Below are 26,515 nucleotides of genomic sequence, written 5' to 3' on the forward strand. Positions count from 1 at the left end.
ATTTTTTTCTAGTTGCTATTTTGCTGAGGGCCTACGCGTATATAAATTGCTAGTGAAATCTTAAATCCAGATTAGGGTAGTATTGAAATAGCCAAAAGAGAAAACCTTTTTAATGTTAAAAGCATCTTCTAATACTGCTCTTTAGAATAAAAAGTCAGGTTGTGAGCAGGTGTCGTCTTCTGTGAACGGCGCGGCGCGGGCAGCGGCGTCCGGCCCGCGGCGTCACGGCCTCTCCCTCTCCTCCCCGCGCAGGTCCAAGCCCGCTCTGCGCCGCAGCTGGAGCAGCAGCACCGCCGCCGGCGGCCTAGAGGGCGCCGTGAAGCTGCACGAGGGCTCCCAGGTCCTCCTCACCAGCTCCAACGAGATGGGCACCGTTAGGTATGTGGGCCCCACTGACTTTGCCGCGGGGATCTGGCTGGGCCTGGAGCTTCGAAGCGCCAAGGGGAAGAATGATGGGGCAGTGGGAGAGAAGCGCTACTTCACGTGCAAGCCCAACCACGGGGTCCTCGTGCGGCCCAGCAGGGTGACCTACCGCGGGATAAACGGGTCGAAGCTGGTGGACGAGAGTTGCTGAGTTCAACTTCTACAGTATTGAATGAGCGCGCGCACACACACACACACACACACACACACACACACCCCCTATATATAAAGCAGACATAATATAAAATAGTCCATGGCAAATGGTTTACTTTATTTAGCCATTTCAAATTTGACAGTACAGCTATCTTCATAAAAACCATTATAACAATTCAGAGAGACGTCTTTAAAAAGCTGGGAATATGAACTGGGGGAGCCATTGTTCTCTTAAAACAATTTTAAAAGCCTTTTTTTTCCTTTTAAAGTTTTTAAAGCTTTAGACCCAAGAAAATTCTGAGACTTGGGGAAAAAAACATGCCATTAGGTGACCTGCTGATGTTGCTTACTTACTCTCATTTTTGCACAGAAGAGTGGATTTTTTTCATACGCCATAATTGTGAAAGTTTTCACTAGCTTTGGTTAAGACAAGCTTTTCCTGCCAAGTATTTTTGGAGTTTTTTTTCCTTTCTGTACTAATAAGTACAGTAAGAATAACAGCTGTACGACTGGTGTATTTTTCATGTTTTGGGGTAGTTATTTGCCCTCCTTCCAGGAATGCCTCACCTAAAGATACTTTAGAACTGGGGGGTGGGTGGGCCTTTGAGGCTGTGGAGCTCAGTGTCTCGCCTGTTGCCAGGTTTTAAAGCCGTTCTTCTTCCCTGGGGTCACGAACGAGCTGATTAACAGCTAAGAGTAGTGCGAGGGACTCCTGGCCTGTGGCTCAGGCGCTCTCCTCTGCACAAAGTGTGTCATCGCAGTTTTTCTTACGTGTTGGCGACTGCCTCATCTGGACGGACTGAAGAAACCCATGATTAGGTTTATGAAATCAAGTTACAATTAGAACTTTTTGCACATACTTATTGATCTTCCTTATTGGATGTACTTATAAAACACACATACACGAAGCACTTTTAAAATAAAACATGATGCACTTTCCTCTTTGTGGAGAATTTGCCATCATTTCCTCCTGGGGATATGAAAAACAAACAAATTATATGTAGGAGAAGAGAGCAAATTAAGAAGAATGTGGTAGTTATTCGTTTAAATGTTTATGATTTCTTGGTTTTTTGTTTTATTCATAAAACTGGTGTTGTGTTTGCTATTGTTGCTGCTTTTATATATTCAGTTGTTGCAGAATTCAGCCTGTGACAAAGCTGTGGAGCTGGATCATGTGTTTATTTTCCTTTTGAGCACACATTAACAGACTGAGCTCTATAACAGAGTGATGTAGTAATGAAAAACACTTGTGAATATGTATTGAAGTTTATGTCTGACGTGTGTAAAGATTTATCTTTTATTGTAGATGTAGACTTTAAACTACCACAGAAATATCAGAACAGTTTGCTTTATAAGATTAAAAGCATCCTTCAGAATGGAGCTTGCTTTGTGCTTGGAAATAATACACTGAACTATTTTGCAGTATACTATTTAAAATCTAAATGCTGTTGCTTTGCTGCCTTTTAAAATATGAAATTTCAAATATTGCTAGAGCTATTTTCCTGAAGTATGTTTGCAAAATAAGGCTGCTTTATAATCAAGGAATATTTTTATTGATTGAAGAAAATGACTGTACTGTGATTCTAAAGTAAACTTATTTTATTATACAGTTTATTTCTTTAAAAACTCTATTTATACCTTACCATGAAACCCATGACTACACTGAACTGGGGTGTTCATAATTCTTCCTGTTAAGACCCCGTATGTTAGAAACAGTAATGCCAACACTGAATTTATTTTGAGGTCAGAGAACCAATTGGTGGCATATTTAGACTAGGATTATTAAATCCATGTACTGGGTATGTTTCCATATGCTATGCATAAAAATTAGGTGTTTTCATTTGTGTTTTGCTTGTGTCATTCAAAGATCACTTCTTGAGCATTAATAAAAAGGGAAGCTGTTTCGGTTTGGAATGGTATGTTGTCATTGACCCTGCCTGCAACCCTCCTTTTCCCAGGTATTCAGAGTACGTATGCTTTGAATTTAACTTTCTTCCTTCTTACAGTAATGGCTTGGATTTTCCTATCCCTATAAAGAGTCTTAAAAAGTACCATGCTTTCTACTGAGCAAATGAAGTTATGTTTTTAGCCACCATCCTATTACATTGTTTTGATGGACAGAGAGCCGTTTAAGAGAAGAATGTGTTTCTACAGTTTTTTAAATTGCTTAATTATCTTTTACGCCAGTGGGATTTCATTTGTTTAGGGTAGGATAGAACACTTTGAATTTATAGACTTAAAAAATATATATAAATAAGTACCTATCTTTTACTAAAAGACTTTGTTTCTATATTTTAAGGTAAATTGGTGGGAGTATTTCGAAGTGCTTAAAAGTGTTCAGATCCAGACAGTTGTGGAATCTGAACCGAGACAGTGTGAGTCCCTTGTGCCGTCCTCTCCCCGACTCCTCGCCAACCCTCCCAACCATGTGTTATTTTCTCCCTTAGCATTTACCACCCTTGGTCATGCTAAACTTTTTGCTTATTATTTCTCTCTTCCCCCACTTGGATTGAGGGATGGACTTTGACTGCTTTGTTCTTTGCTTCATCCCTGACACCTGGAATAATACTTGGCACCGACCAGATGTTCAGGAAACGTTTGCTGGATGAACAGGAGGCGGAGGAGGCCATCGATGATTTGAAGTAGAGGTATTGTCTCACAGGCTTCAGATAGGTGGCCTGCAGAGGCCAGGTCACAGAATGGGCACATTTCGCTGGGTTAGGGAGAACAAAGGACAGGAAAGGTGTGAATCATGGTAACCCAACTTTACCCCAGGACAGTGATGTGAAGGAGACAGAAAGATGCTAGGTAGAAAAGGGGGCAGGAAAGACACAGTGGGGTCACCTAGCTGCCTGTTTCCCCCAGGGCTGACTTTGAATTTGTTGTGATATGATGGTACTTGAGAGAACACAGTGACGTGTGTGGCCTAACATAGAATGAACTGGGTTGGGTGTGCACAGCATTGGGCTCCGGGGTCAAGCACTGACTTTATTTCAGAGTTTTATTTTGAACCTACTTACTTAGACCATATAGTGACGTTATTTAAGCCACACTGACCAATGGCTAGAGACCTAGTATGTTAAGAGTCATTCTTATTTAGGAAATAAGTCTACTAATTTTAACTGTTCAGTAGAGATTATTCTAAATGATTGACTCAGAGACATAGAATATGGGTCATCAGATGGCAAGCAAGTAGAATTTATTTTTTATTCTTCATGCTCTGTATTTCACTACACTAACTTATAATACAAACACAGTAGTTAATACAAAACTCACATCATCACATATATTTTTAGTAATTGTTAATAATATCCCTTGGTACACAGGCCCTTATTTACAAACAATGTCACATAAGCTGCTTGAATATACAACAGACATTCTTAATGGAGCTTGTGTGGGCTGAACCAATTAAGTAGGTTGTGTTAAAAATCTTATTATAAGCAGAATATGATGCCTTTGCATAGGCAAAAAGAACTTTTTCTAGCAAAATTTCTGTCAGTGCTCCCTTTTTACAAGAGGGAAAAAGAATCTATGTGGAAGAATTAGAGTTAGATGGGCACACATTACTGAGTGTTTTTTCATGATACTTGGTAGAAGCAAAAACCACAGCCTTTTCCCTTGAGAAGCAAGGCACCAAGGGGTGTGGGGACCTTTTTTCCTCTTGTCCCTTTAGAATGCCTAGCAAATAGAACTTCATAGTGAAGTATGGAAGTCGGGTCCTGGTGCTGAGGAGTGGCAGTAGGTTCTGAGTTAAGTTAGTAAAGACACTTCTAGGTGTTTAAATTGAGGCTCTTAGCTTGAAACATAACCTGTCCCCTGTGATCACTGGTGTCATTTAAGAAATGCTCATAAATCTTGTTTAATTTCAGCTCTAAAATCCTAAATGAGTCCAGTTGTCAAGTTCGCTGCTACTGTGGACGTTCAGGCCTTTACCCACAGGCCTCTGTCCTCGGGGGGACTTGGTGTCAGGACGGGATGTTTAGTCAGAGTTGTTCGAGTTGGATAAATGAAATGAAGTAGGGGCTGTCAGGAATCGCCTTGCGCTGAGCTGAGCTTGGATTCTAAGCACTCCTGGCGTCAGGGGTTTCAGTTTCCACGTGCTGTGCTCTCCTTGGCCGGGGCTGACCTCACAGAGCTCTTTCAGCTCCAGCCTGATAGAGTCCGTCATGGTGTTAACTCAAAGTGCCCTCACCTTCTTGAAGACGGAACTAATTTTTCACGTAACAAATCAAGTCAGACGGACTTGGAAATGAATCATGTTAAAATTATATGCACAGCGTCAAGCCATTCTTTTTATTCTTTCTCTAACATGACTTCCGAGATTCCGCTTAAATCTGTCAACAGCGTTGGTGATATTGGCTGTCCCTGACAGTTCTTGTTGCGAAGGATAGGTGTTACTGTGCAATGTCTTTGGGAAAAATACTCTGAAATGGATTTTAAAATGAATTTTAATAGTCATATAAGGTCCCATATTGGTGGCTGGGGAAAGTGGACTTTGCATTACAGACAATAGAGAAGAGTAAAGTGAAAATTTTCAGTCTCCTTTATGGAACCTGCCAGTAAAAATGGATTTCTAATTAGAGTTCCGATAGATTATGTATATTGGTTTAAAATGTTGTGATTTTCTCAAGTGATTTTGTTTTCTCTTTCTTGAAGGGACTAGAGCTTAAGGAATTAAGAAATATAATGAGATTTCTTGAGGCCTCACTTCACACTCCCTGTGGGTGACGGGAAAATCCAGTGTCATGTTTTGCTTTTAGTTTCTTTTCTTTTGTAAAACATCACCAGCTGCTTACTGGTACGTACGTGAGGAAAAAGAATCTCTCTTTAATCTTTATTTCTCTCAGAAGTGTGAGATACAACATAAATATTATTTTGAATTAATGCAAAAATATTTAAATTGGTTTTTTTCTCAACTGTTAGATGCACTAAAATGTAGGAAATTACCATAATCTTCACAGTCCTCTCTTGCGGTGGGACATTTGAGCTGACTTTTTTGGGGGGGATTCCCTATTCCTAGATTCACTGTGAAGCTCTATAACTTGGAGCAGGTTTCCAAAAATTGCCATCCAGTGGCGACTGAGAGAGGGTTCCTGTTATTAGTGAATCCCTCATTGTAATGGTTCCATGATGCTTGTTCAGGGATGCCTGAACATACACCTCCTGGTCTCGACGTGTGGCTTATCCTGGGCTTTGTTACTCTGGGAACAGGCATGGACAAAGTGTACCAGATATGTCATTGAATATTAGGTGTGGTAAAAGTAACCTTCAGGTGAAAAGTTGCGTGATTTGACTTTACTAATAAGGCTGCCATTGTACCAAATGCAACAGAAGAGAAATAAGTGGTGTGATGGTGAGCATGAAGGTTGTTAAACAGACATGATTGTCATAATCCTGTGTCAGGGTAGCTTCTTTCCGGAAGCACCCTAGATTAACCTCATCTTGCTATGTTAATGATTTTATGACTTGTTAAAGAGATCTTTGAATAGAAAGACTAAACAGAGAATTGATACTAAACTTCATTTTGGTCTACTTTTGTATAAAGTTTAAATATAATTTGGCTCAGTGGGATTGTGCACTGAATTAATTGGCTTTGGCTCTGAATGAATTGAGACACACACACACACACACACTCACACTCACACTCTCTCTCTCTCTCTCTCTCTCTCTCTCGTCCTACTTACGGTGGGCCAGATGTTGGGATTTACCTTACACAGAGGTGAAGTCTTACAGAACCAGACTTTGGAGTTGAAAAGGGGCCTTTGAGACTAAACTCATGTTTTTAAATGAGAAAGTGAGAGTTTAACTCGCTTGTCATGTAGGTGGTAACTGCTATCTAATACCTACATCTCTTAACTGCTGCCCACTCTGCTTGCTGTTTCTCAAATAATTGACGAGTGCCTAGCCGTGCAAAATATTATAACCATCTGAGGTTTTACAAGTCTGATAGTCATCCATACTGGTAAATAACCTCTCAAATGTAAGTGCTCTAGGGAGCGTTAATACACTGGTCGCTAAGGCTTAGTGAGTTCATTTAGTAAGACTGCCTTTCAACTGACAAGTGCTGCCCGACCAGCCTTTTCGTGATGGCGGGATAACTAATTGTGAGTAATTGCTTTCAAGGAGGCAGCAGGCCTAAGTAAATGAGTGGAGTGGGGCGGCAGCTGGAGCAGCAGGTGTCAAGCAGAGGGCTCTGAGGAGCCGGACAGGGGACGGTGCCACAAACGGACCTGGGACCTGCGGTTTCCCTGAGGTGAGCCTGGTGGTGCCATCTTTACTAGGATGGGTGACATACTTGTTTACAGTTACTGAACACTGAAGGGTAGAGTCGTAGCTTCAGTTTTGTAGTTATAATCCATGTTCCCCCCTCCCCCCAAATGTCTGTTATATTTGCTTACACTGAGCTTTTCAAATGTTTTGAAGTTGTTAAGCTAGAGCTAAAATTAGCTCTGTATTTGAGTGGTGCATTAAAAATTAAATGCTCCTACTCAGGATACCAAATCAAAACAGAATCTTAATAGAAGCCTTACTATTTGTTCTTGATGATTATCTTTTATTTTAGGGCATCTTGTGGCGGATTTTGGGAACGCTAGTCTTTGTTTTGTATGTTCACACAACGGCACAGGGAACCATCTGCTGCAATGAAATTAGCCAAGTCAAACTGTATGTTCTTTGGGGACCCATTTAAAAAGTCATTAGCTAAAGACAGATTGACAACACACTTCATACAATTTTATGAATCTTGTCATGGGAAATCTGTTATTCCAAGCAGTCTGAATTCCTATGCATCGTGTTTTAGGTCTACAAAGCTCTTGGAACTTTAATCCTGCTATTATTGGAGAAAATCTATCAAACCTAGTTTCTTAGTGGTGTGCCCTGTGAATTCGGATGTAAAGCCCCATATTTTATGGAATAATGTTATAATCTGCAGTTACATAAGATCGTACAGCTGTAGAGTTTACCAAGTTTAACATCACTGTGTGAAGATGCCAGTAATTTTTAAAAAAAGAATTCATCAAGTTGATTAAATAGCTTCCTTTCTGTGATGCTCATTTTTTAACACTAAGTGTTGTAGGGAGTCTTTACATTTCTCTTTTGCACTGAAAGGACTTGCTTCTGGTAGGGTTCTTGCTGCTGTCATTGAACAAGTGACAGATGAAGCCGGTGTGGCACAAGTGGGAGCGAGCCCAGAGGGCTGGGCGGGAGCGGCGGGGAGTGCAGGTGTGTGGAGACATGCTCTGACTGCTGAAGTTCTCCCCACACCCAAGCCCACGTCACTTGGGAACTGGAGAGGTGTAAGAGGGGGTACTTGTGCGTTCCCAGAGTCTGTAACCTCCTTGAGGGGCGGTGAGAAAGGGACATGTATGGAGACACTGAGGTACAGACAGGTCCGATAACCCACAGAGAGCCAGGACTCACATCCTAACTGGGGCTAGAGAATCTGGTCTTTCAACTACTAAGTAGATCTTACTATTTCTAAAAAATTACGATTTCTTACTGTTTCTATTTGCTATAATTTTGAGGTACCACATATTAACTGGTCATTCTTCATAAATTACCAATTTCCCATTGGAATGGTTGTGAACTTTTGATGAGCTTCTTTATAGATGTGGAATATGAATAATTATACTAGCTTATGGTTTAATTAACATAGCTTCTCCAGACTTTAATTGTGCCTGTTCCTGTTCTAGGTAGACCTTTCCATCCTAATTAATAAGTATGAGCATCCACAGCATCTGTGTGAATTGCTGGAGCCAGATGGTGAGTGGACAGTGGTCCACATTAATACCATGCTGATACCCAGGGCTTACAGCAAGTTCAGCGAAACATCTTGAGGTCATCATAGCTCCATGTGGAGTTGTTTATTATCCATGTATACAGGCTTTTAAGGTTGGACTATCATTTACACAAAAACTGACACCAATAAAGACAATTAGAATCAACAAATCAATCTCAGTGGTAGTAAGGCACAACCTGAAAAATGTCATGGATTTGTAGTTTTAAGAAGAGAAAAGGTAAGGATTTCTCCCTTGTTAATGAGTTGGCTGTTTAACCGTGTAGCATGCTCCCTGTTTAATTGGTTACTGGTGTTATACATATGAAGTGGTTCTCAGTTTTGACAGCTCCTGTCATTACCCTTTTAGGTAAGTGTTTCTCAGAAAGTGATTCTTGGACCCCTGCAAGTGGTTTGTGAGTTAATGTATATATAATTAGGCTATTTGTGCCTGGCATGTACTAAAACTTTGATACAGGTATTTAGAGATGAGTTCACTGATGGTCCATCTCCATGTGTGTCTGATGAAAGTATTTCTGGCAGTGAAGAAGATAAAGGAAAGGTGGTGTCCAGGGTTATCAGTGCTTCTCGAGGTGTGCAGAACTACTGACTAAGGTAAGCCATCTGCCCTAGGAGGAATGAACACTCACTGGTCTAGCGTTGGCTTAGAGCAGGATGGCTTTCGCACATCTGCCAGAGTGATGTAGATGAAATTGAGAAGGTAAGGGAAAAGGTCGATCCACACAGTCCTTTTGCCTGGGAATGCTTAGTGCCTAGCAGGTGATAAAAAAATGCTTTCCTCCCAAAGTGATGTTTTGGCACAGCTACCACCAGAAAAGAAACCGGGCAAGAGAACGGAGGGGAAGCAGAAAGAACAAGATGGAAACTTACTGATAAAGCAGCACTGCATACGTAGGTGTGTAAGATTTAACAGAGTCCCAGTTCGTTTTTATGGAGAAAAATTTCGTATGTGAAAACCAAGTTCAGAACTCCCATTGTAACACGTCACTGCCAACCTCAGCACTCCACGTGTCCCTTAATTCCTTTACTCATTGCCACCCAGAGACAAAACTCTGTTTTACTCTGTATTTGACAGGTCTACAAGTTACGCTGCACGTATTTCAGCAAATTTGTGTTCCCACGTATGTTAGGATCACCTGATTAAGGGAGAGAAAACTTGGGTGAAACCTGGAAGGACACTGCATTAGTACCTCTCTCCTGAGGACCCCCGGAAGGCCTGCTACTCCAGTGATCCATCCTGCAAGTAGAAACTTCAACTTAGTAACGTTTATGATTGGAACTGTGAGCACGTTTGACACTAGTGCCCATGAATGGGAGGTTTCTATGCTTTGATCTATCGCTGCTGAAATTTTTTGTTTTCAGTGTAGTTTATTTTAGTGGAAAGTTTTAAAACAAGTAGTAATTTAAATCTCGAGTTAGTGCAGTAGGAAACCTCACACTCAGTTGTTCAATTTTAGTAGGAGGGTTTTCTTAAGGCATGAGGTATATTAATAGGATGTTTGAATCTCTGGATCTGTACTGGTGTTTTATTAGCCTCTAAGCACTTGGAATACTGCATTTCATTTAGATGAGCAGATACACACTTTCTTTCTACAACCATAACTATTCACCACAATTTAACAAACAATCGTCAGCACAATTGAAAGCATCCAAACGTCATCCATGGGGACGTTTCAGTGAGTTGTCTGTTTTTCCTTTTCAAGTAAAGAATGTCTTTCCTTGTGCTGACTCACCACAGATAACGCCTTTATTCCTGTTCCCTCTGCCCTCACGTGGTCCAGGTCCACATCAACCAGGTAAGGAAGCATCTCTGACTCAGCTAGGAAACACATGATCAGCTGTTTCTGACTGGGTGGGGGCCAAGCACGCGCGAAGTGAAAAAAGCGGGAGGGAGGGGACACCCACCGTGCTTCCCGACCCTGTGCAAGCCCGTCTGGGCCTGCTGTCTCTCCTCTCCTGAAAGACCAGGGTCAACCTGTGCTCAAAACCTCTGAAGCAACTGGAAAACACAGCTCTGTATGTGGCACTTCAAAACAAGTTGGCACAAAATGAAAAGTGATATTTGGTCTCTGGTTGGTGGCGTGTTACCTGTCCCGCCCCGCGGGCTCAGGGCCCAGGCTGGCTCTTCAGCCCGGGGTCCTCGTAGCGGCCCGGGCCCGGGCCGGCGGCCTCGAGGGGCAGGCCCTGCTGCTGGTAGCCGTAGTTGACGTTTCCGCAGGGGAAGTGGCGCAGCCTGAACAGGGGCACGTCCTTGATGGTGGCCGTCAGCGAGGAGGGTTCCAGGAGCAGCGAGGCGCCCGGGAGTCGGCCAGCTGCTGCGTCCGCCCGGCCGCCCTCGCGGCCCAGGTGCCCTCTTTCGTGTGGCTCCGCCGTGGCGGGGGGATTGGTCTTTTTGGTGGGCTTCTCGGTCAGCCACGAGCCGTAGGTTGGGTTCCACAGGCTGGTCGGTTTGTTTCTGGAGCCCTGGACCTTGTGCAGCTCCGAGGGCAGGCTGGACTGAGCGAACGCCATGTTCACGTGGCCGCCCTCGGCGGCCGGTCCCCGAGGGGCGCGGCCCGAGCCCTCCACCACCGCCAGCGCCTTCTTGCCGGCTTTGGCTTTGCCGCAGGGAGCCGAGGGCAGGGCGGGCGGGGCGGCCGGCTCTCGGCCCTCCTCTCGTCTGGCCGGGGGCGCCGAGACCAGGAGAGGAGGGAGGCCCTCGGGGTCCTTGGGCCTTGTGGGCACCTTCTCTTCCTCTTCCACCAGGGGGCCGTATTCTACGGGCAACGCGGTATTGATCACATCTGGATCCTACAGGTGGGAGAAATGAATGGAGTCAAACTTTGAATGGCAGACCAGACTTAGCAATGATCTCATCCAAATTGATTTTACAGAACAGGAAGCCCTTCAGTGTTTACTGGGGATATATTTATCTGTAAGCCCCGGGGCATAAGAAACAATGGGAAATCTTCCTCCCCTTTGAAGAGCATGGAGGAGAAGCAGGATTACTGACATGTGTGCAGGGGCTGGGACGCAGCCCCCGCCTGGGGCAGGAGAGTGAGGTCAGGAAAGGCTCTGCAGAGACAGTTGGGCAAATCTTACAGATTAATGGATTTTTAAAAAGTATAAGTTACTTAAAAAAAAATGATTCCAGTCTATTCATAATAAAATCCTTTCAACCAAAAAGTCTGGGTTTGACTTCAGTTGTGTGTGGTGGGGCAAGGGGGAGGGGAGGGACACCATGCTGTTTTACAAGGTTTATCTCCTCTTCCTCACTACCTCCCATTCTGTCTGGATGGGCTTGGCTTGGTACTAACTTTGTGTTAATCATCATAGCCTTACAGCTCTCCCAATGCAGTAGTTCTTTTACTAGTTTGGCTATGATGAAACCTAGAAAATAGTGAAGTGCCATGAGGAAAACATTTACAAAATCAACTTCGTGCTAGAGCATTTTTACAGCAATAAAGGAAAAATTTGCCAGAGATTTGAGGAAAATTGGTGGGAGAAAAAGTCAAGGAAACTTACTTCTTTAGTATTTTATGCAAATTAAGAAAAGCACTACTTCAGTTTAACAGAAAAGCAAATAGGTCCAGTACTTGTCCATGAAGAGCAGAAGAATAAAAAATAACTTACCTTCTAATTCTGTTCCAGGGTTTAGTTCCTTATTATTAATTTCTATAGTGAGTCATTCAAAATATGCTTGTACAGAACTCCCTGCTTTGAAGAGGGATTATATACTTTGGAGTAATTTTTCTCCAAAGTGTGTGTGTGTGTGTGTGTGTTCTATTAATGTTACAACATAATAACCTAAAATGCCAGTGAACATCCAGTTCTCTGAAAGAACTGAAAATAACTTAAAGTCCATCTAGATAAATGCCAGTCCACTTAGTTCTGAGCTCAAAGGACCTGAAAGGATGGAATTGTGAGGCCAGGGAGTGACAAGCGTGTGAAAATGTGTACATCTGTTGTCACAACCAGGCTGGGAGAACAAGGTAGTGGTTTACTGTCCGACCTCTACAGTGTTCTCCAGAGTTAGACACCCTGGCAGAATGAGGCGAGAGGGGAGAAGTGACAGAGTGAAAGTCCCTGTGGGGCCACAGCTGGTGCAGGGAGAGGGGGCACTGCCTCCATTGAGCACCCTAGAGATGGCGGAAACTGAGGGGACTCTCACTCAATAGCCTCCACTGGAAATGCTATCCCATTTCTATCAAAGGCAATATTCAGGGTCATCACTGACGGAAATGGGAGAGGAGTCTGCATTGGGACCCGAGGGACTGCTGGGAAGAGGGGTGGCTTGGACAAAAACCTCTCCAAGCCTCGGACCTCTTAAGTGGCAGTGACTAGTGTTTATTTACAAAACGGACAAATGGAGAACCACTTATTTTACCTTAGTTAACATTCATTCCCACGATCATAGCTCCTATTTTCTGGCTGGTGTAACTCCTCTTTCCTATTTTGGTACTTGCCAACTTTAAGACTTTTCCATATAAATGATGGTTGAGGGGTAAAAATGTTTGTACCTGGGTGCAGTATTCAATCCTCTCCAGAATTATGGCAAAGTTGGGCCTGTCTTCAGGCTGATGCTGCCAGCACTGGGTCATTATCCGGTATCTAAAAGAATATGTACATTCATTCAAATCAGGAGAAACAGGATGAAAAATACATTTATTCCCCCAGTATTTTTCTAAATGGGACTGAAGTGGCACTGTCTTTGGGGGTGGGGACTCATCCAGGTCCCTGCAACTGGCACATGCTGCCCTCTGCTGATGGGTGGAGTGTGACAGTACTGTCATACCGGCTCGTTAACACCGACATCCTGGTGTCTACATTACATGTGGCACCTCTCATTCCAGTCCTGAATTAAAATCACCTCTGGGGCAGAATCCTCTAATTGTATTTCCCATCTGCCTTGTTTGTGAGAAGGAGATGAGGGATGCCAGACAGGACTGCAGCAAACGCAGGGAATAGAAATACTTAAAGGAGACTCAAGACATGGTGGAGGGCAGCAGGGGTGGGGTCCTATGGGGTGTTAGAGGGTGTGAGCCTGGTGAGTCCACAACCTCCATCCAGTGGGTACCCTTCTGGCTTGACATTACTGCTTTCAAGGGGCTGGAAGACTAACCCATCTCATTGAAGCCACAGACATGTTCCTATCTTGGGGCATATTAAATGAGGTCAGCCATCTGTTCCTTCCTCTTAACACAAAAAAGCATATGTGGCTGCAGATATTTTCTGAAAAGGAAAACTGTGCCTAGTAAGTTGTAGAAATTCCTAAAAGAAGTCATACACAGGCCCTGGGCAGTTCTTAGGTGGGTCCATCCGCCCTCCACTGGTGACGAACTCCAGAACTTCCTGGTTGCTTTTGCTCGGGTATGGCATGTATCCAAGAGAGAAGATTTCCCACAGCAGCACGCCGAAGGACCTGCGCACAGGACAGGAGACGTGGATATGGGCACACGCGTGCACACACGGATACGTACACAGACGCACAGACACACACAGCAACGTATAGATACATACACAGATGCACATACACATATGGACATGTAACACAGATGCACACACATACACAGACACATACGGACACATACAGATACACAAGACATACACATGGACACATACACAAAAACATACACATATACAAAGACATGCATTCAAGGACATACATATATATACACAGCGACACAGACATAACACAGGGATATGAACACAGAGACATACAAACACACAAAATTTTAATTTTTTAATTTCACACTTTTCTACCATAGAGAATTCTTAATATGGAGAAAAAGTAAAGAATGAGAAAGCAGCTGCATGTGAAACTCCATAAAAGACAGCCGGCATTTTTTTTTTGTTCCAGTCAAGTTTCTGTGCTTAAGATTTTCTTTACATAATTGTAGAGTTTTGTGGGGTTTTTTGGTGCAAATTCCATTGTAGCATAGACATTTTCCATGCTAATACAAACACTTTATCAATAGAATCTGACACAGCTGTGAAACTCTCCTCTGAGTAGTCGTGCCATACTTTGCTGTATTATTTCCATATTGTTTTTAATTTTTTAATATTTAAAAAATACTGTGATGAACATCTTTATATATTTTTAAAAGGATAATTTCCTTAGGATAAATTTCTTGAATTTAGAATTAGGATAGTCTAGTAAAATCTAGGATACTTCTAATGAAATTATTAAATCAAAACAACATGAACACTGAAAAATTCTTGCCCTGTGTGGTCCGTTTGACCTCCCAGTGCGTCACTCTGATCATCAGTCAGACGTGCAAGGATGCATCAGACACGCTCACCCACGCTGAGAATTCTTACTAAAAATGAGAACTGCTGATTTTAAGGTAAAAAATGGCAGAATATTTTCAATTGTTTATTGACTTGATAATTAACAGGGTTGAGTGCTTTCTCAACTATTTGTTAATTCGCTTAATTTTTTTCTCCTATGAATTGTTCATAGTTAAGCACATATTGCCCATTTTAACCATATTGTTTTGCTATCAGGTTTTTGATTTATAGACATAATTTATACATCAAAGATATTCATCTTTTATCCAAAATTCAAATATTACTTTAGTTGCTTTCTAATTCTTTTTTTTTTTTTTTAGCATACCAAAGATTTATTTTTTAGGTAGTTGAATCTATTTTTTAAAAATTTTGTGATTTCCTCCACCTGTTTTATAAATTATACACTTCACCAAAGATTAGAAGAATATTGGCTATTTTCTTCCAGTTGTATTTGTTTTTTCCTCTCAAATCCAGTTGGAACTGAGTGTGGTATATAGTGTGAGGTAAGGGTCTAAATTTATTTGCTTTTCTAAGACCACTCTTCACCAAAGATTAGAAGAATATTGGCTATTTTCTTCCAGTTGTATTTGTTTTTTCCTCTCAAATCCAGATGGAACTGAGTGTGGTATATAGTGTGAGGTAAGGATCTAAATTTATTTGCTTTTCTAAGACCACTCTTCGAACACACATTCATAAAGTAATTTTCTCTTCCACTATTGACTTGTGAGGAAAACCTGGTCTGTGTCTGGGTTATCTATTCGCTTCATCTATTTGTCTGCTTCTTGCATTGAAACTATTCTGTTTTACTTCTTGTGTATTTATGTTTTCGTATCTGGTTCAGTATTTCCCTCTTGTTTCTTTTTAAAGAAATGTATTTGATTTCTAATTTGTTTTAAATGAACTTTAAAATGATTTTTTTATCATGTTCCAAAATCACCTCCTTTAATATTCTGACTGAGACTTGTATTTTAAACCTATAATTTCATAATTAGCTTTCTAATGCAAAAAAGCTTATCTTTGTTTTTGTGTCTGGCTGTAACTTTCTGATGTAAATAAGTATTACTGCAGAAGCTGTAGTGAACTATATAGCTCCTCCATCTCCTAGGAACACAAGGCACTTTTTATAGACATAATTTAGGTGAAATTTCAAAGACTTCGTGAGGAGAATTGGGCAAAGATATTTTTCAAGTGAGAAGGCTGAAGCAGAGGTTATTATACAACTAATCCAAGACAGAGTAGAATACATTATTAGATCTCTTGATCCTGCTACCTGCAAATTGCCTGGCACATACATCATTCCTCTCCACTTGGTGGTCTTTCTGTCCCCAATGCAAAACAAAATAAGCAAAATTATGCATGAAACTGGCAGCAGGGCTTAAAGACGTCCAGCTGTATGTTTTCTGCGTGTCTAGATAGGGCACCACCATCTGTCTCCCTGAGAGAACCACCATTTAGCAAATAGATGCTTATTTTCTTACTTTAGAATTCAAGGGAGCAGGAAGAACTGTTGGTCTTAGAACAGTGATAATTTCAAGTAAGTAACATCGGATGTAGCAGATAATCATGCAGGACACCCAGTTATATCTGAATTTCAGATAAACAAGAAATACTTTTTTTTAGTATATCCCAAAATACTGCATGGGACCTATTCATGCCCCCAAATTATTCACTGTTCATCTGAAATCCCATTTTAACTGAGCATTTTGTATTTTATCTAGCACCCTATGGGATAAGGTAAATATTTTGTGTGCCAGATGGTTCTTTAATCACCTAGAAGCTAGGCCTGTCTTAAATAGGAGCAACAAGGCCCAAAACTTTGCACCAAAGCATTCAAAATCAAATAAAAATAACTTTTTCAAAAATCTCACTTTGTTTCTCCTGATATTAAACCTACTCTGCCAGAATTAGAGAAATAGCTTAAGTGATTGCTGATTATTTTTAAAATTTGAATCAATGAAGATAATCTGATGAAAAAGTTTTGAAGTCAGAATTGTGCTGTGCTAACTTATATTTTCCTTTCTTCATAACCTGAAGGTGGAAGACTGTCTTCCATTATGACAGAGGGCGGGCACTAATAGGAAAAATGGGAACTCAAAGGGACTGTACTGTACTTAAACAGCCAGCTGATTCCACTGTTTGTTGCAGTCCCTCTAAGCTTCAGATTCATGTATAAGAAGCCCAGGCAGCATCTCCACTGGCCCAATGTAAAAGGCAACTCAGACTTGACATGTTCTGTCAGAGCTCCTCCTGCACCCAAACCACCTCCTCCTCCATCCTTTCCAGCTCAGTGGGACCGTGAGCTACCTCTCTGCTCCAGCCGCAAGCCTAGGGCCGTCCTTGCTCTTTCCCACACCTCCCACTCCACGTCCAGCTTTCAGCAGCTTGTTTACTCTCAAGACGGAGCTGGAATCCGACCACGATTAACGGCTTCCACTACTGCCACCAAGTCTTGCCCCTCCCATCTCTTACCTAGAAATGAGCAGTATTCTCCTAACTGGCTTCATCTTCACCTGCCCTGGTCCCCTGGTCTGGTCTATTTTCAATGGCAGCCAGACTTTTTTTTTTTTTTTTTTTTAAATATCGTGTCACATTCTTGCTTCCAACCCATCAGGGGCATCCCGTTGTGCTCTGAATACAATCCACATTCCCTCCTGTGGCTCCCAAGGACTCCACAGTTGCCCCTGCCTGCCTCTTCCATCTCAATCACCACTGGTCCCTACGCTCACGAAGACTTGTGCTCATTCCTCAAACAAGCTAGTCTTGTTCTTACCACTGGCTCTTTACCCTTGACCTTCCCTGGACCTGGAAAGCTCCCAGATCTTTCTACGGTGTGCCCTTCTGTCATTCAGGTGTCAGAATGTTGCCTCCTACAAGGAGCCTTCTCTGACCACCTGTACTTAAAACAGCTTCCCTCCTCAGCTGCCATCACCCATACTCTTGACTCTGCTCTTTCCTCTCCAAAGCACTTATCAGTATTTGAAGTTGTGTGATTTGTTTCTTTAAGAACTTTAATTACGAAATTGTTAGGCAGTTAGATAGAAATGAGCACTGGGGAGTGGGAGAGGAAAGAAAAGGAACAACCCTGCAGTATGCCTGCACTCAGGATAAGGGGCTCCAAAAACTTACTTTCTCTAAATGAGGGCCAGCAAAGAAGCCAGCTAGGCTCGAACACTGCAGCTGCACAACAGACAGAAGGACCTGGCTTAACTTGACCCAATGCTCATTATAATGTAATTAGCATTGCAGTTTGAGCCCCTTCCCATAGGTTTCTCTGTGAGCTTCATGGGTAAGAACCTGAACAAAAGGGATGGGCGTGTCTGAGCACAAGGAATGTGAGCTGTCAATCAGTCTAAGCACAAAGAACCTGAGCTGTCAATCAGCCTGAGCAAAGAACCTGAGCCGTGAATCAATCAGTCACGAAAACACCCCTAAGCCAGGGTATAAAAATAGGAAAAACAAAGGAGCAGCACCACTTTTCCTCTTGGATTGGCCCTCTCCCAATTCTCGGGGATGTGCTGTATTTTACTACCTTTTTACTTTACTAATAAAATCTTGTTTATATCACACCTATCTCTTGTTAAAAATTTTTTTTTTCAGGTGACTAAGAACTGAGGTAATTCTTATTTCCCTCCTCCCAGTAACAAAATAATCCAAACTTTAAAAAGGAAAAGTAATAGAATAGATACCTGTTACTCTAGATGTTAATAATTTGCCTTATTTGTGTCAGTTCTCCTTCTCTTTTTGAAGAAGTAAAATAGATGAGGTAAGCCTCACCCTCCACCTTTCCTCTCCCTCCCTCCCCTCCACTGAAGGTACAGTGTAGCCTCTCACGGATGTTTTCATGTTTTTTTACAATGTGTAAAAGCATGAAACATGAGGAATCTATATTGTAGACCTAATTTTGTATTGTAAAATGATATTTTGGAATTTGCCTTTTTCCCACTAAACCCTGTTTTGAGATTTACCCATATTGCTACCTGTAGGTTTGGCGTGTTCTTTTATATTGCTGAATAGTTTTCCACAATCTAAGTAAACCAGGTTCTCTTTTTCTGTCTCCCACTTAGGGGATAGTTAGGCTGTCTCTGCTCTTTCTTCATCTGTAAATAATGTTGCAAATGAACATCCTGCCCAAGTCTGTGTGTGTCAGCCTCTCTCTGGTGTAGACACTGAGATTGCTGGGTCACAGGATGTGCAAGTGTTCTGGACAATTCAGTAATTACCTAAATTACTCTCTTAACTGGATTGGGTGGGTGAGTGGTGCTCTAACTTTGGTTCATATGGAATCACCTGGAAGGAGAGCCCCTTAAAACATAGACTGCTGGACCCCACCCCTCGAGTTTGTTTCATCAGGCCTGAGGTGGGGGCTGAGGATTTGCATTTCTAACAGGTTCCCAGGGATGCTGATGCTAATCCAAGGACCGCACTCTGAGACCCACTGGGTTTGCTAAGTCGAATCTCAGTGGCTTCCAACAACAGAGGCTCCTGCTCACATTGTCAAACATGGGTCAGGAAGGGGACTTGGGTCCCTGTGGCTCTGCTGTCCTCTCAACGCAAGGCTTTCAGAATTTGAAAGACTTGTCTTCTTGCTTTCCTGTGTTGCTTGTTGAGAAATTTGATTCCATCTGGATTCCCTCTCTCGTCTCTGATCATTCTTTAACTATTACTTTGCCACCTTGGAAGCTTGCAGCATCTTGATCACCACTGGTCTGAAATTTCATGATGTGCTCCAGTGTCGCTCCTTTTATCCACGGTGGCTTGGCGCTTGCTGGATGCTTTCATTCTGGAAGATTCCTTCTGAGAAATCTTCTTGAAGTATTTGATTTTTTATTCCCTTCATTTCCTCTGCTTATTCTTTCTGGGACTTCTGTTTGTCAGCGAATTGGCTCTCACCTAAAAGGTCTAACCCTTCTTCTTTCCTATCTATCCCATCTATTTATAGTTGTTTTATTTTCTAGAAGATTTATGGAACTGTCTTCCAACTTTTCTATTACTTTCACACATCTATCATCATATTAAAAATTTATCTTACGAACAGTTTTAGATTGTAAAGAAACTAATGAAGATAACACAGAAAGTTCCCGCATACCTCACGCTCCGCTCCCTCTATTGTTAGCAGCTTACATTAGTATGGTACATTTCTTACAGTTAATGAGCCAATACTAAGGCATTATTACTAACTAAAACCCATAGTTTTGCTCACATTTCCTTAGTTTTTGCTGAATTTCCCTTTTTGTTCCTGGACCTCATTAGAATATCATGTTATATTTAGTTGTCTTGTTTCCTTAGGCTACTCTTGACTTTGGCAACTTCAGACTTCTCATTTTTGATGACCGTGACAGTTCTGAGGAGCACTGGTGAGGGATTTTGTAGAATGTCAAAATTGGGGTATGTCTGTTTTTCTTACGATTAGACTGGAGTTACTGGGTTTGGGAGGAAGACCACAGAGGTTAACTGCCATTTCATCATATCGTATCAAGGACATGCTGTCAACATGATCTACACTGTTGACGCTGACCTTGAGCGCCGGGCAGAGGCAGTGTTTGCCAAGTTTCTTTCTCGCCCCTGCTTTTCCCTCCCGGCTCTGTAAGAGGACGCGCTGTGCGCAGCCCGCACGGGCTTCGGGGAACTAATGCTCCAGCCCTCGAGGGCTCTATCGTCCTCTTATAGCCAGGAACTTCTTTCTCTAAAAACAGATTAAAATAATCTTTTGTCCGTAGATTGTGGTTGCAATAATTCAAGTTTCTGAGGATATCGTTTTTAAATGTTTTCCTAGTTTTCTGCATTCTTCTTCCTCCAGGTTTCTTTTCATATGTTTGTTTCCTTCTGATTAGAATCTTTTCTCACACGTCTGATTCTCAGCTGTCTGTTCACATTTGAAGCCTGGGACGTGAAAGAGCTGATGGGAAGCTCTACGTAGATGAGGCTTGTCAACTGGTGGGCGACTGGCTTGTTTCACGTGGTGTATTAGTTTCCCGCGGCTGCCGTGACAATTTACCACAAACTTGGTGGCTTAAAACAACCAAAGTTCATTCTCTCACAGTTCTGGGGGCCAAATGTCTGAAGTCAGTATCGTGGGCTGAAAGCAAGGGTTGGCAGGGCCGCACTCCCTCCAGAGGCTCCGGGAGAACCGTTCCTGGCCTGTTCTGGCTTCTGGAAGTTCTTGGCTGTGGCCACATCTCTTCAACCTCTGCCTCTCATGAGGACACCTGTGATGGCATTTGGGGCCTGCCTGATAAGGCAGGGTAACTGTCCCACCTCCAGATCCCCAATTTTGTCACATCTGCAAAGACTTTCCTTGCAAGGGAAGAATGACAGGTTTCTGGGATTGGGGCCTGACACCTGTGGACGACCATTACTCAGCCAACTAACACTTGTGGCATCTGAAATTGTTCTCTTTATTGCTCAGCCCCTCTAATGAGGAAGCTTCTGATCCCCTCCTGCCTAGCTGCCATGTTCTTGGCACTGAGGGGAGGGAGAAGGCATACACCTTTAAGCAGGTAGACTTTAAAAAATATGCAGCCCTGCTTAGAGCAGAGAATTCACCCTCGGTGATGTCTAATGTCCCCGAGACCAGAAAGACTTTAGTTCATCCTCTTCAGAGAGGGAATCCCTAGTGTTGTGTGTTGGTAAGGGAGGGAGAGGGGTAAGGGAATGGGCCCGAAGATGGATCAGTCACTTTTTAAACAGATCTGTAACTCATTTCCTCCCTATTGCACGTCTGCTTTCAGAGGTGCCTGGCACCTGCAATGCCCAGGCCTTTCTGGGTCTCCTGATCAGGCAGAGTGAACCAGGCTGCTTCTGGACCTAGATGCCAACTTTCTAGTCTCCTAAGTAAGGGGCCACTTGCCCATAAACCTTCCAGTTTTCCAAATTTTGTCATTCTTGTTGTCTTTATCCTTGTGCATTTTTATGCAACTAAGACTCCCTTGTGTGTGTGTGTGTGTGTGTGTGTGTGTGTGTGTGTGTGTGTGTGTATCTGGAAGGGAGCGTGGGTTCAATCTGCCATTTAAAATATTATGTGTTGTTCTTATAGGAATTATGTAAATACAATGGAGATTCCTCAAAAAATGAAAACTAGAACTACCTTCAGATCTAGCAGTCTTACTTCTGGGTATACATCCAGGGAAATAAAATCAGTGTCTTCAGGAGGGATCTGCACTCCCAGGTGCACTGCAGCATTATTCACAATAGCAGAGATATGGAAAGAACCTGAATATCCACTGATGGATAAAAGGATAAAGAAAATGTGGCATGTGTATATATAGTGGAATATTATTCAGACTTAAAACAGAAGGACACAAGGATTTCCGGTCAAGATAGCAGAGTAGTAGGACCACAAGCTTGCCTCTCCTCGTGACTATAACAAAACCACAACTGACTGCTAACCAACAATTGAAAAAAAAAAAAAAAAAAAGACTGGAACCTAAAAAAGATCTTCAACTGGAAACATAAAGAGGGAACCAACCACAGCAGGACAGTAGGAGGGGTGTGCTTCCAATATAATCGGGCCCCATACCCCCCGGTGGTGGGTGACCCAGAAGCTGAAGAATAGTTAAGTCGCTGAGGCCCTTCCACAGGAGTGAGAGTTCTGAGCTCCACATCAGGCTTCCCAGCCCGGGGTTCCAGCATTGGGAGGAGAAGGGGCCCCAGGACAACTGGTTTTGAAGGCCAGTAGGGTGTAACTCCAGGAGCCCCATGGGACTGGGGGAAACAGAGACTTCATTCTCTTGAGAAGCATACACAGAATCTCATGTCCTTCATAGGAACCTGGGCCAGATCTGCCTGCTGGTTTTGGAGGGTCTCCTGGGGAGGTAGGGGGCGGCTGTGGCTCACCCAGGGGACATAAAAGCTGGTGGTGGACATTCCGGGAGTGTTTACCTACATGAGCTTTCCTGACATCTTGATTGCATCATTAGCACCAATACCCAACAGCCTGTAGGCTTAAGGGCTGGGAAGCCTCAGGCCAAACAATATACTGGGTAGGAACACAGCCCCACCAATCAGCAGACTTCCTGAGCCACAAATGCCTCTAGATATCATCAGAGGTCCAGGACCAAGCTTCACCCAGCAGTGGGCAGGCACTGGCTCCTCCTGCCAGGAAACCTGCATAAGTCTCTAGTCCAGCCTTATCCACCAGGGGGCAGATACCAGAAATAAGAAAACAATCCCAAAGCCTGTGGGAAGAATCCACAAACACAGGCCAGACTCCACACTGGGATGGGCTGGACCCTGGCCCTTGGGTAACAAGAGAGGAGTGCACTGCTGGGATGCATAGGATGGCTCCCACAGAGGGCCACCTCCCCAAGGTCGAGAAAAGTAACTAAACTACCTAAAAATACAAATAGAAAGACAGACAATATGAGGTGGTAGAGGAATATCTTCCAGGCTAAGGCACAAGATAAAAATCCTGGAGAAAGAAATAAGCGATGAGGAGACAGGCAATTTATCTAAGAAAGAGTTTAGAGTAATGATAGAGAAGATGTTCAGAGAACTCAAGAGGAGTATAGATGCACAGAGCAAAAGTTTTTAGCAAAGAGTTGGAAAATATAAAGAATACCCAAACGGAGTTGAAGAATAAAATCAGTGAAATGAATAAAATCAGTGAAATGAATAACACACTAGAAGGAACCAAGAACAGACTAAATGAAACAGAAGAATGGATCAATGAGGTAGAAGACAGATTAGTGGAAATCACTACTGCAGAACCGAAAAAAGAAAAAAGAATGAAAAGAAATGAGGGTAGTTTAAAAGAACTCTGGGATAACATGAAGTGCACTAACAAGTGAGTCCCAGAAAGAGAAGAGGGAAAGGACCTGAGAAAAATTTTGAAGAGATAATAACTGAAAACTTCCCTAACTTGGGAAAGGAAACAGTCACCCAAGTCCAGGAAGCGCAGAGTTCCACATAGAATCAACCCAAGAAGGAACACACTGAGGCAGATAGTAATCAAATTGACAAAAATAAAGGATAAGGAGAAAATATTAAAATCAGCAAGAGAAAAGGAACAAATAACATACAAGGGAACTCCCATAAGGTTATCAGCTGATTTTTCAGCAGACTCTATAGGCCAGAAGGGTGTGGCACGATGTATTTAAAGTGATGAAAGGGAAAAACCTACAACCAAGAATCCTCTATCCAGCAAGGCTCTCATTCAGATTTGACAGAGAAATCAAAAGCTTCACTGATAAACAGAAGCTAAAAGATTTCAGCACCACCAACCAGGTTTAAAAAAGTTAAAGGAACTTCTTTAGTCATCAAAGCACAAGAAAAAAGAACAACAAAAAAAGATTTAAAAAAAACCTACAAAAACAAAACCAAAACAATTAACAAAATGGCAATAAGAACATACATATCACTAATTACCTTAAATGTAAATGGATTAAATGCTCCAACCAAAAGACACAGACTGGCTGAATGGATACAAAAATAAAACTCATATATATGCTGTCTACAAGAGACCCACTACAGACATATGCAGGCTGAAAAGTAAAGGGATGGAAAAAGACATTCCAGGCAAACAGAAACCAAAAGAAAGCTGGAGTAGCAATACTTACATCAGACAAAACAGATTTCAAAATAAAGACTCTACAAGAGACAAAGGACACTACATAATGCGTAAGGGATCAATCCAAGAAGAGGATGTAACAATTGTAAATATATATGCACCCAACATAGGAGCACCTCAGTATATAAGGCAATTGTTAACAGACATAAAAGGAGAAATCCACAAAAACACAATAAAATGGGGAAGCTTAACACCCCACTTACATCAATAAACAGATCATCCAGACGAAATATGGAAATACAGGCCCTAAATAACATATTAGACCAGATGGACTTAATTGCTATCTGTAAAGCATTCCATCCAAAAGCAACAGAACACACATTCTTCTCAAGTGTACATGGAACATTCTCCAGAATAGACCACATGCTGGCCCACAAAGCTAGCCTCAGTAAATTTAAGAAAATTGACATTGTAGCAAGCATCTTTTCTGACCACAACACTATAAGGTTAGAAATCAACTACAAGAAAAAAACTAAAAACTGCAAGCACATGGGGGCTAGGCAACATGCTACTAAACAACCAATGGATCACTGAAGAAATTAAAGAGGAAATAAAAAAATCCTTTGAGACAAAAAACAAAAATGAAAACAAAAACACAATGATCCAAAATCTCTGGGACACAGCAAAAGCAGTCCTAAGAGGGAAGTTTATAGCAATACAAGCCTACCTCAGGAAACAAGAAAAAAATTCAAGTAAACAACCTAACCTCACATCCAAAGCAGCTAGAGAAAGACGAACAAACAAAACCCAAAGTTAGTAGAAGAAAAGAAATCATAAAGATCAGTGCAGAAATAAATGAAATAAGAGACTAAAGAAACAATAGAAAAGATCAATGAAACTAAAAGCTGGTTCCTTGAAAAGATAAACAAAATTGAGTCTGATAAACCTTTAGTCAGACTCATCAAGAAAAAATGGGAGAGGGCCCAAATTAATAAAATCAGAAATGAAAAATTATAAATGACACCACAGAAATACAAGGGATCATAAGAGGCTACTATGAGCAACTATACACCAACAAAAAGGACAACATAGAAGAAATGGACAATTTCTTAGGAAGATACAATTTGCCAAGACTGAACCAGAAAGAAATAGACAATATGAACAGACCAATTACCAGTACTGATATTGAAACAATAATTTAAAAACTCCCAACAAACAAAAGTCCAGGACCAGAAGGCTTCACAAGTGAATCTACCAAGCATTAGAGAAGATTTGACACCTATCCTGAAAATATTCCAAATATTGCCAAGGAAGGAACACTTCCAGACTCATTCTATGAGGCCATCATCACCCTGATACCAAAACCAGAAAAAGATATCACAAAAAAAGAAAACTACAGGCCAATATAACTTATGGATATAGATGCAAAAATCCTCAACAAAATACTAGCAAATCGGCTCCAACAATGCAGTAAAATACACCATGATCAAGTGGATTTACACCAGGGTTGCACAAGGATTTCTCAATATCTGCAAATCAATCAATGTGATACACCACATTAACAAATTGAATAAAAAAACCATATGATCATCTCAATAGATGCAGAAAAAGCTTTTAATAAAATTCAACATCCAGAAAGTGGGCACAGATGGAACATACCTCAATATAATAAAGGCCATATATGACAAACCCACAGCTAACATCATACTTAATGGGGAAAAGCTGAAAGCACTTCCTCTAAGATCAGGAACAAGACAAGGATGCCCATTCTCACCACTTTTATTCAACATAGTTTTGGAAGTCCCAGCCATAATAAACAGAGAAGAAAATTAAAAGGAATCAAAATCGGAAACAAAGAATTAAAACTGTCACTGTTTGCAGATGACATGATACTACACATAGAAACCAGAAAACTACTAGAATTCATCAATGAACTTGGTAAAGTTTCAGGTACAAAATTAATATACAGAAATCAGTTGTATTTCTATACACAAACAATGAAAAAGCTGAAAAAGAAATTAAGGAAACAATAACATTTACCATCACACCAAAAAGAATAAAATACCCAGGAATAAACCTACCCAAGGAGGCAAAAGACCTGTACTCCGAAAACTATAAGACACTGATGAAAGAAACTGAAGATGACATAAACAAATGGAAAGATATACTGTGTTCTTGGATTGGAAGAATCAATATTGTTAAAATGGCCATACTACTCATAAAAGGCAACATACAAATTCAACGCAATCCCTATCAAATTACCAATGACATTCTTCACAGAGCTGGAACAAAAAAGAATGTTAAAAATTTGTATGGAAACACTAAAACCTCGAATAGCCAAAACAATCTTGAAAAAGAAGAATGGAGCT

General features: G+C 41.8%; 2 protein-coding genes across 6 annotated transcripts in view; one reads left to right on the plus strand and one right to left on the minus strand.

Annotated features, from left to right (window-relative positions):
- Positions 1-2,490, plus strand: part of CLIP4 (CAP-Gly domain containing linker protein family member 4) — a 100,308-nt gene extending 97,818 nt beyond the window's left edge. For all 4 annotated transcript variants that reach the window (XM_010948446.3, XM_010948444.3, XM_074341846.1 and 1 more), the window contains exon 16: positions 253-2,490. In XM_010948446.3, coding sequence (XP_010946748.1) covers positions 253-574 — 322 coding nt within the window. In that variant the 3' untranslated portion in view covers positions 575-2,490. The remainder of the gene's footprint in view (positions 1-252) is intronic.
- Positions 2,491-9,786: 7,296 nt separating this feature from the next.
- Positions 9,787-26,515, minus strand: part of ALK (ALK receptor tyrosine kinase) — a 678,275-nt gene continuing 661,546 nt past the window's right edge. For both annotated transcript variants that reach the window (XM_074341849.1, XM_074341848.1), the window contains 3 exons: positions 13,638-13,772; positions 12,871-12,961; positions 9,787-11,161 (listed from right to left, as the gene is read on the minus strand). In XM_074341849.1, the coding sequence (XP_074197950.1) occupies positions 10,478-11,161; positions 12,871-12,961; positions 13,638-13,772 (910 nt within the window). In that variant the 3' untranslated portion in view covers positions 9,787-10,477. The remainder of the gene's footprint in view (positions 11,162-12,870; positions 12,962-13,637; positions 13,773-26,515) is intronic.

The sequence above is a fragment of the Camelus bactrianus genome, chromosome 15 (genome assembly GCF_048773025.1).
Source record: "Camelus bactrianus isolate YW-2024 breed Bactrian camel chromosome 15, ASM4877302v1, whole genome shotgun sequence".
Taxonomy (NCBI): domain Eukaryota; kingdom Metazoa; phylum Chordata; class Mammalia; order Artiodactyla; family Camelidae; genus Camelus; species Camelus bactrianus.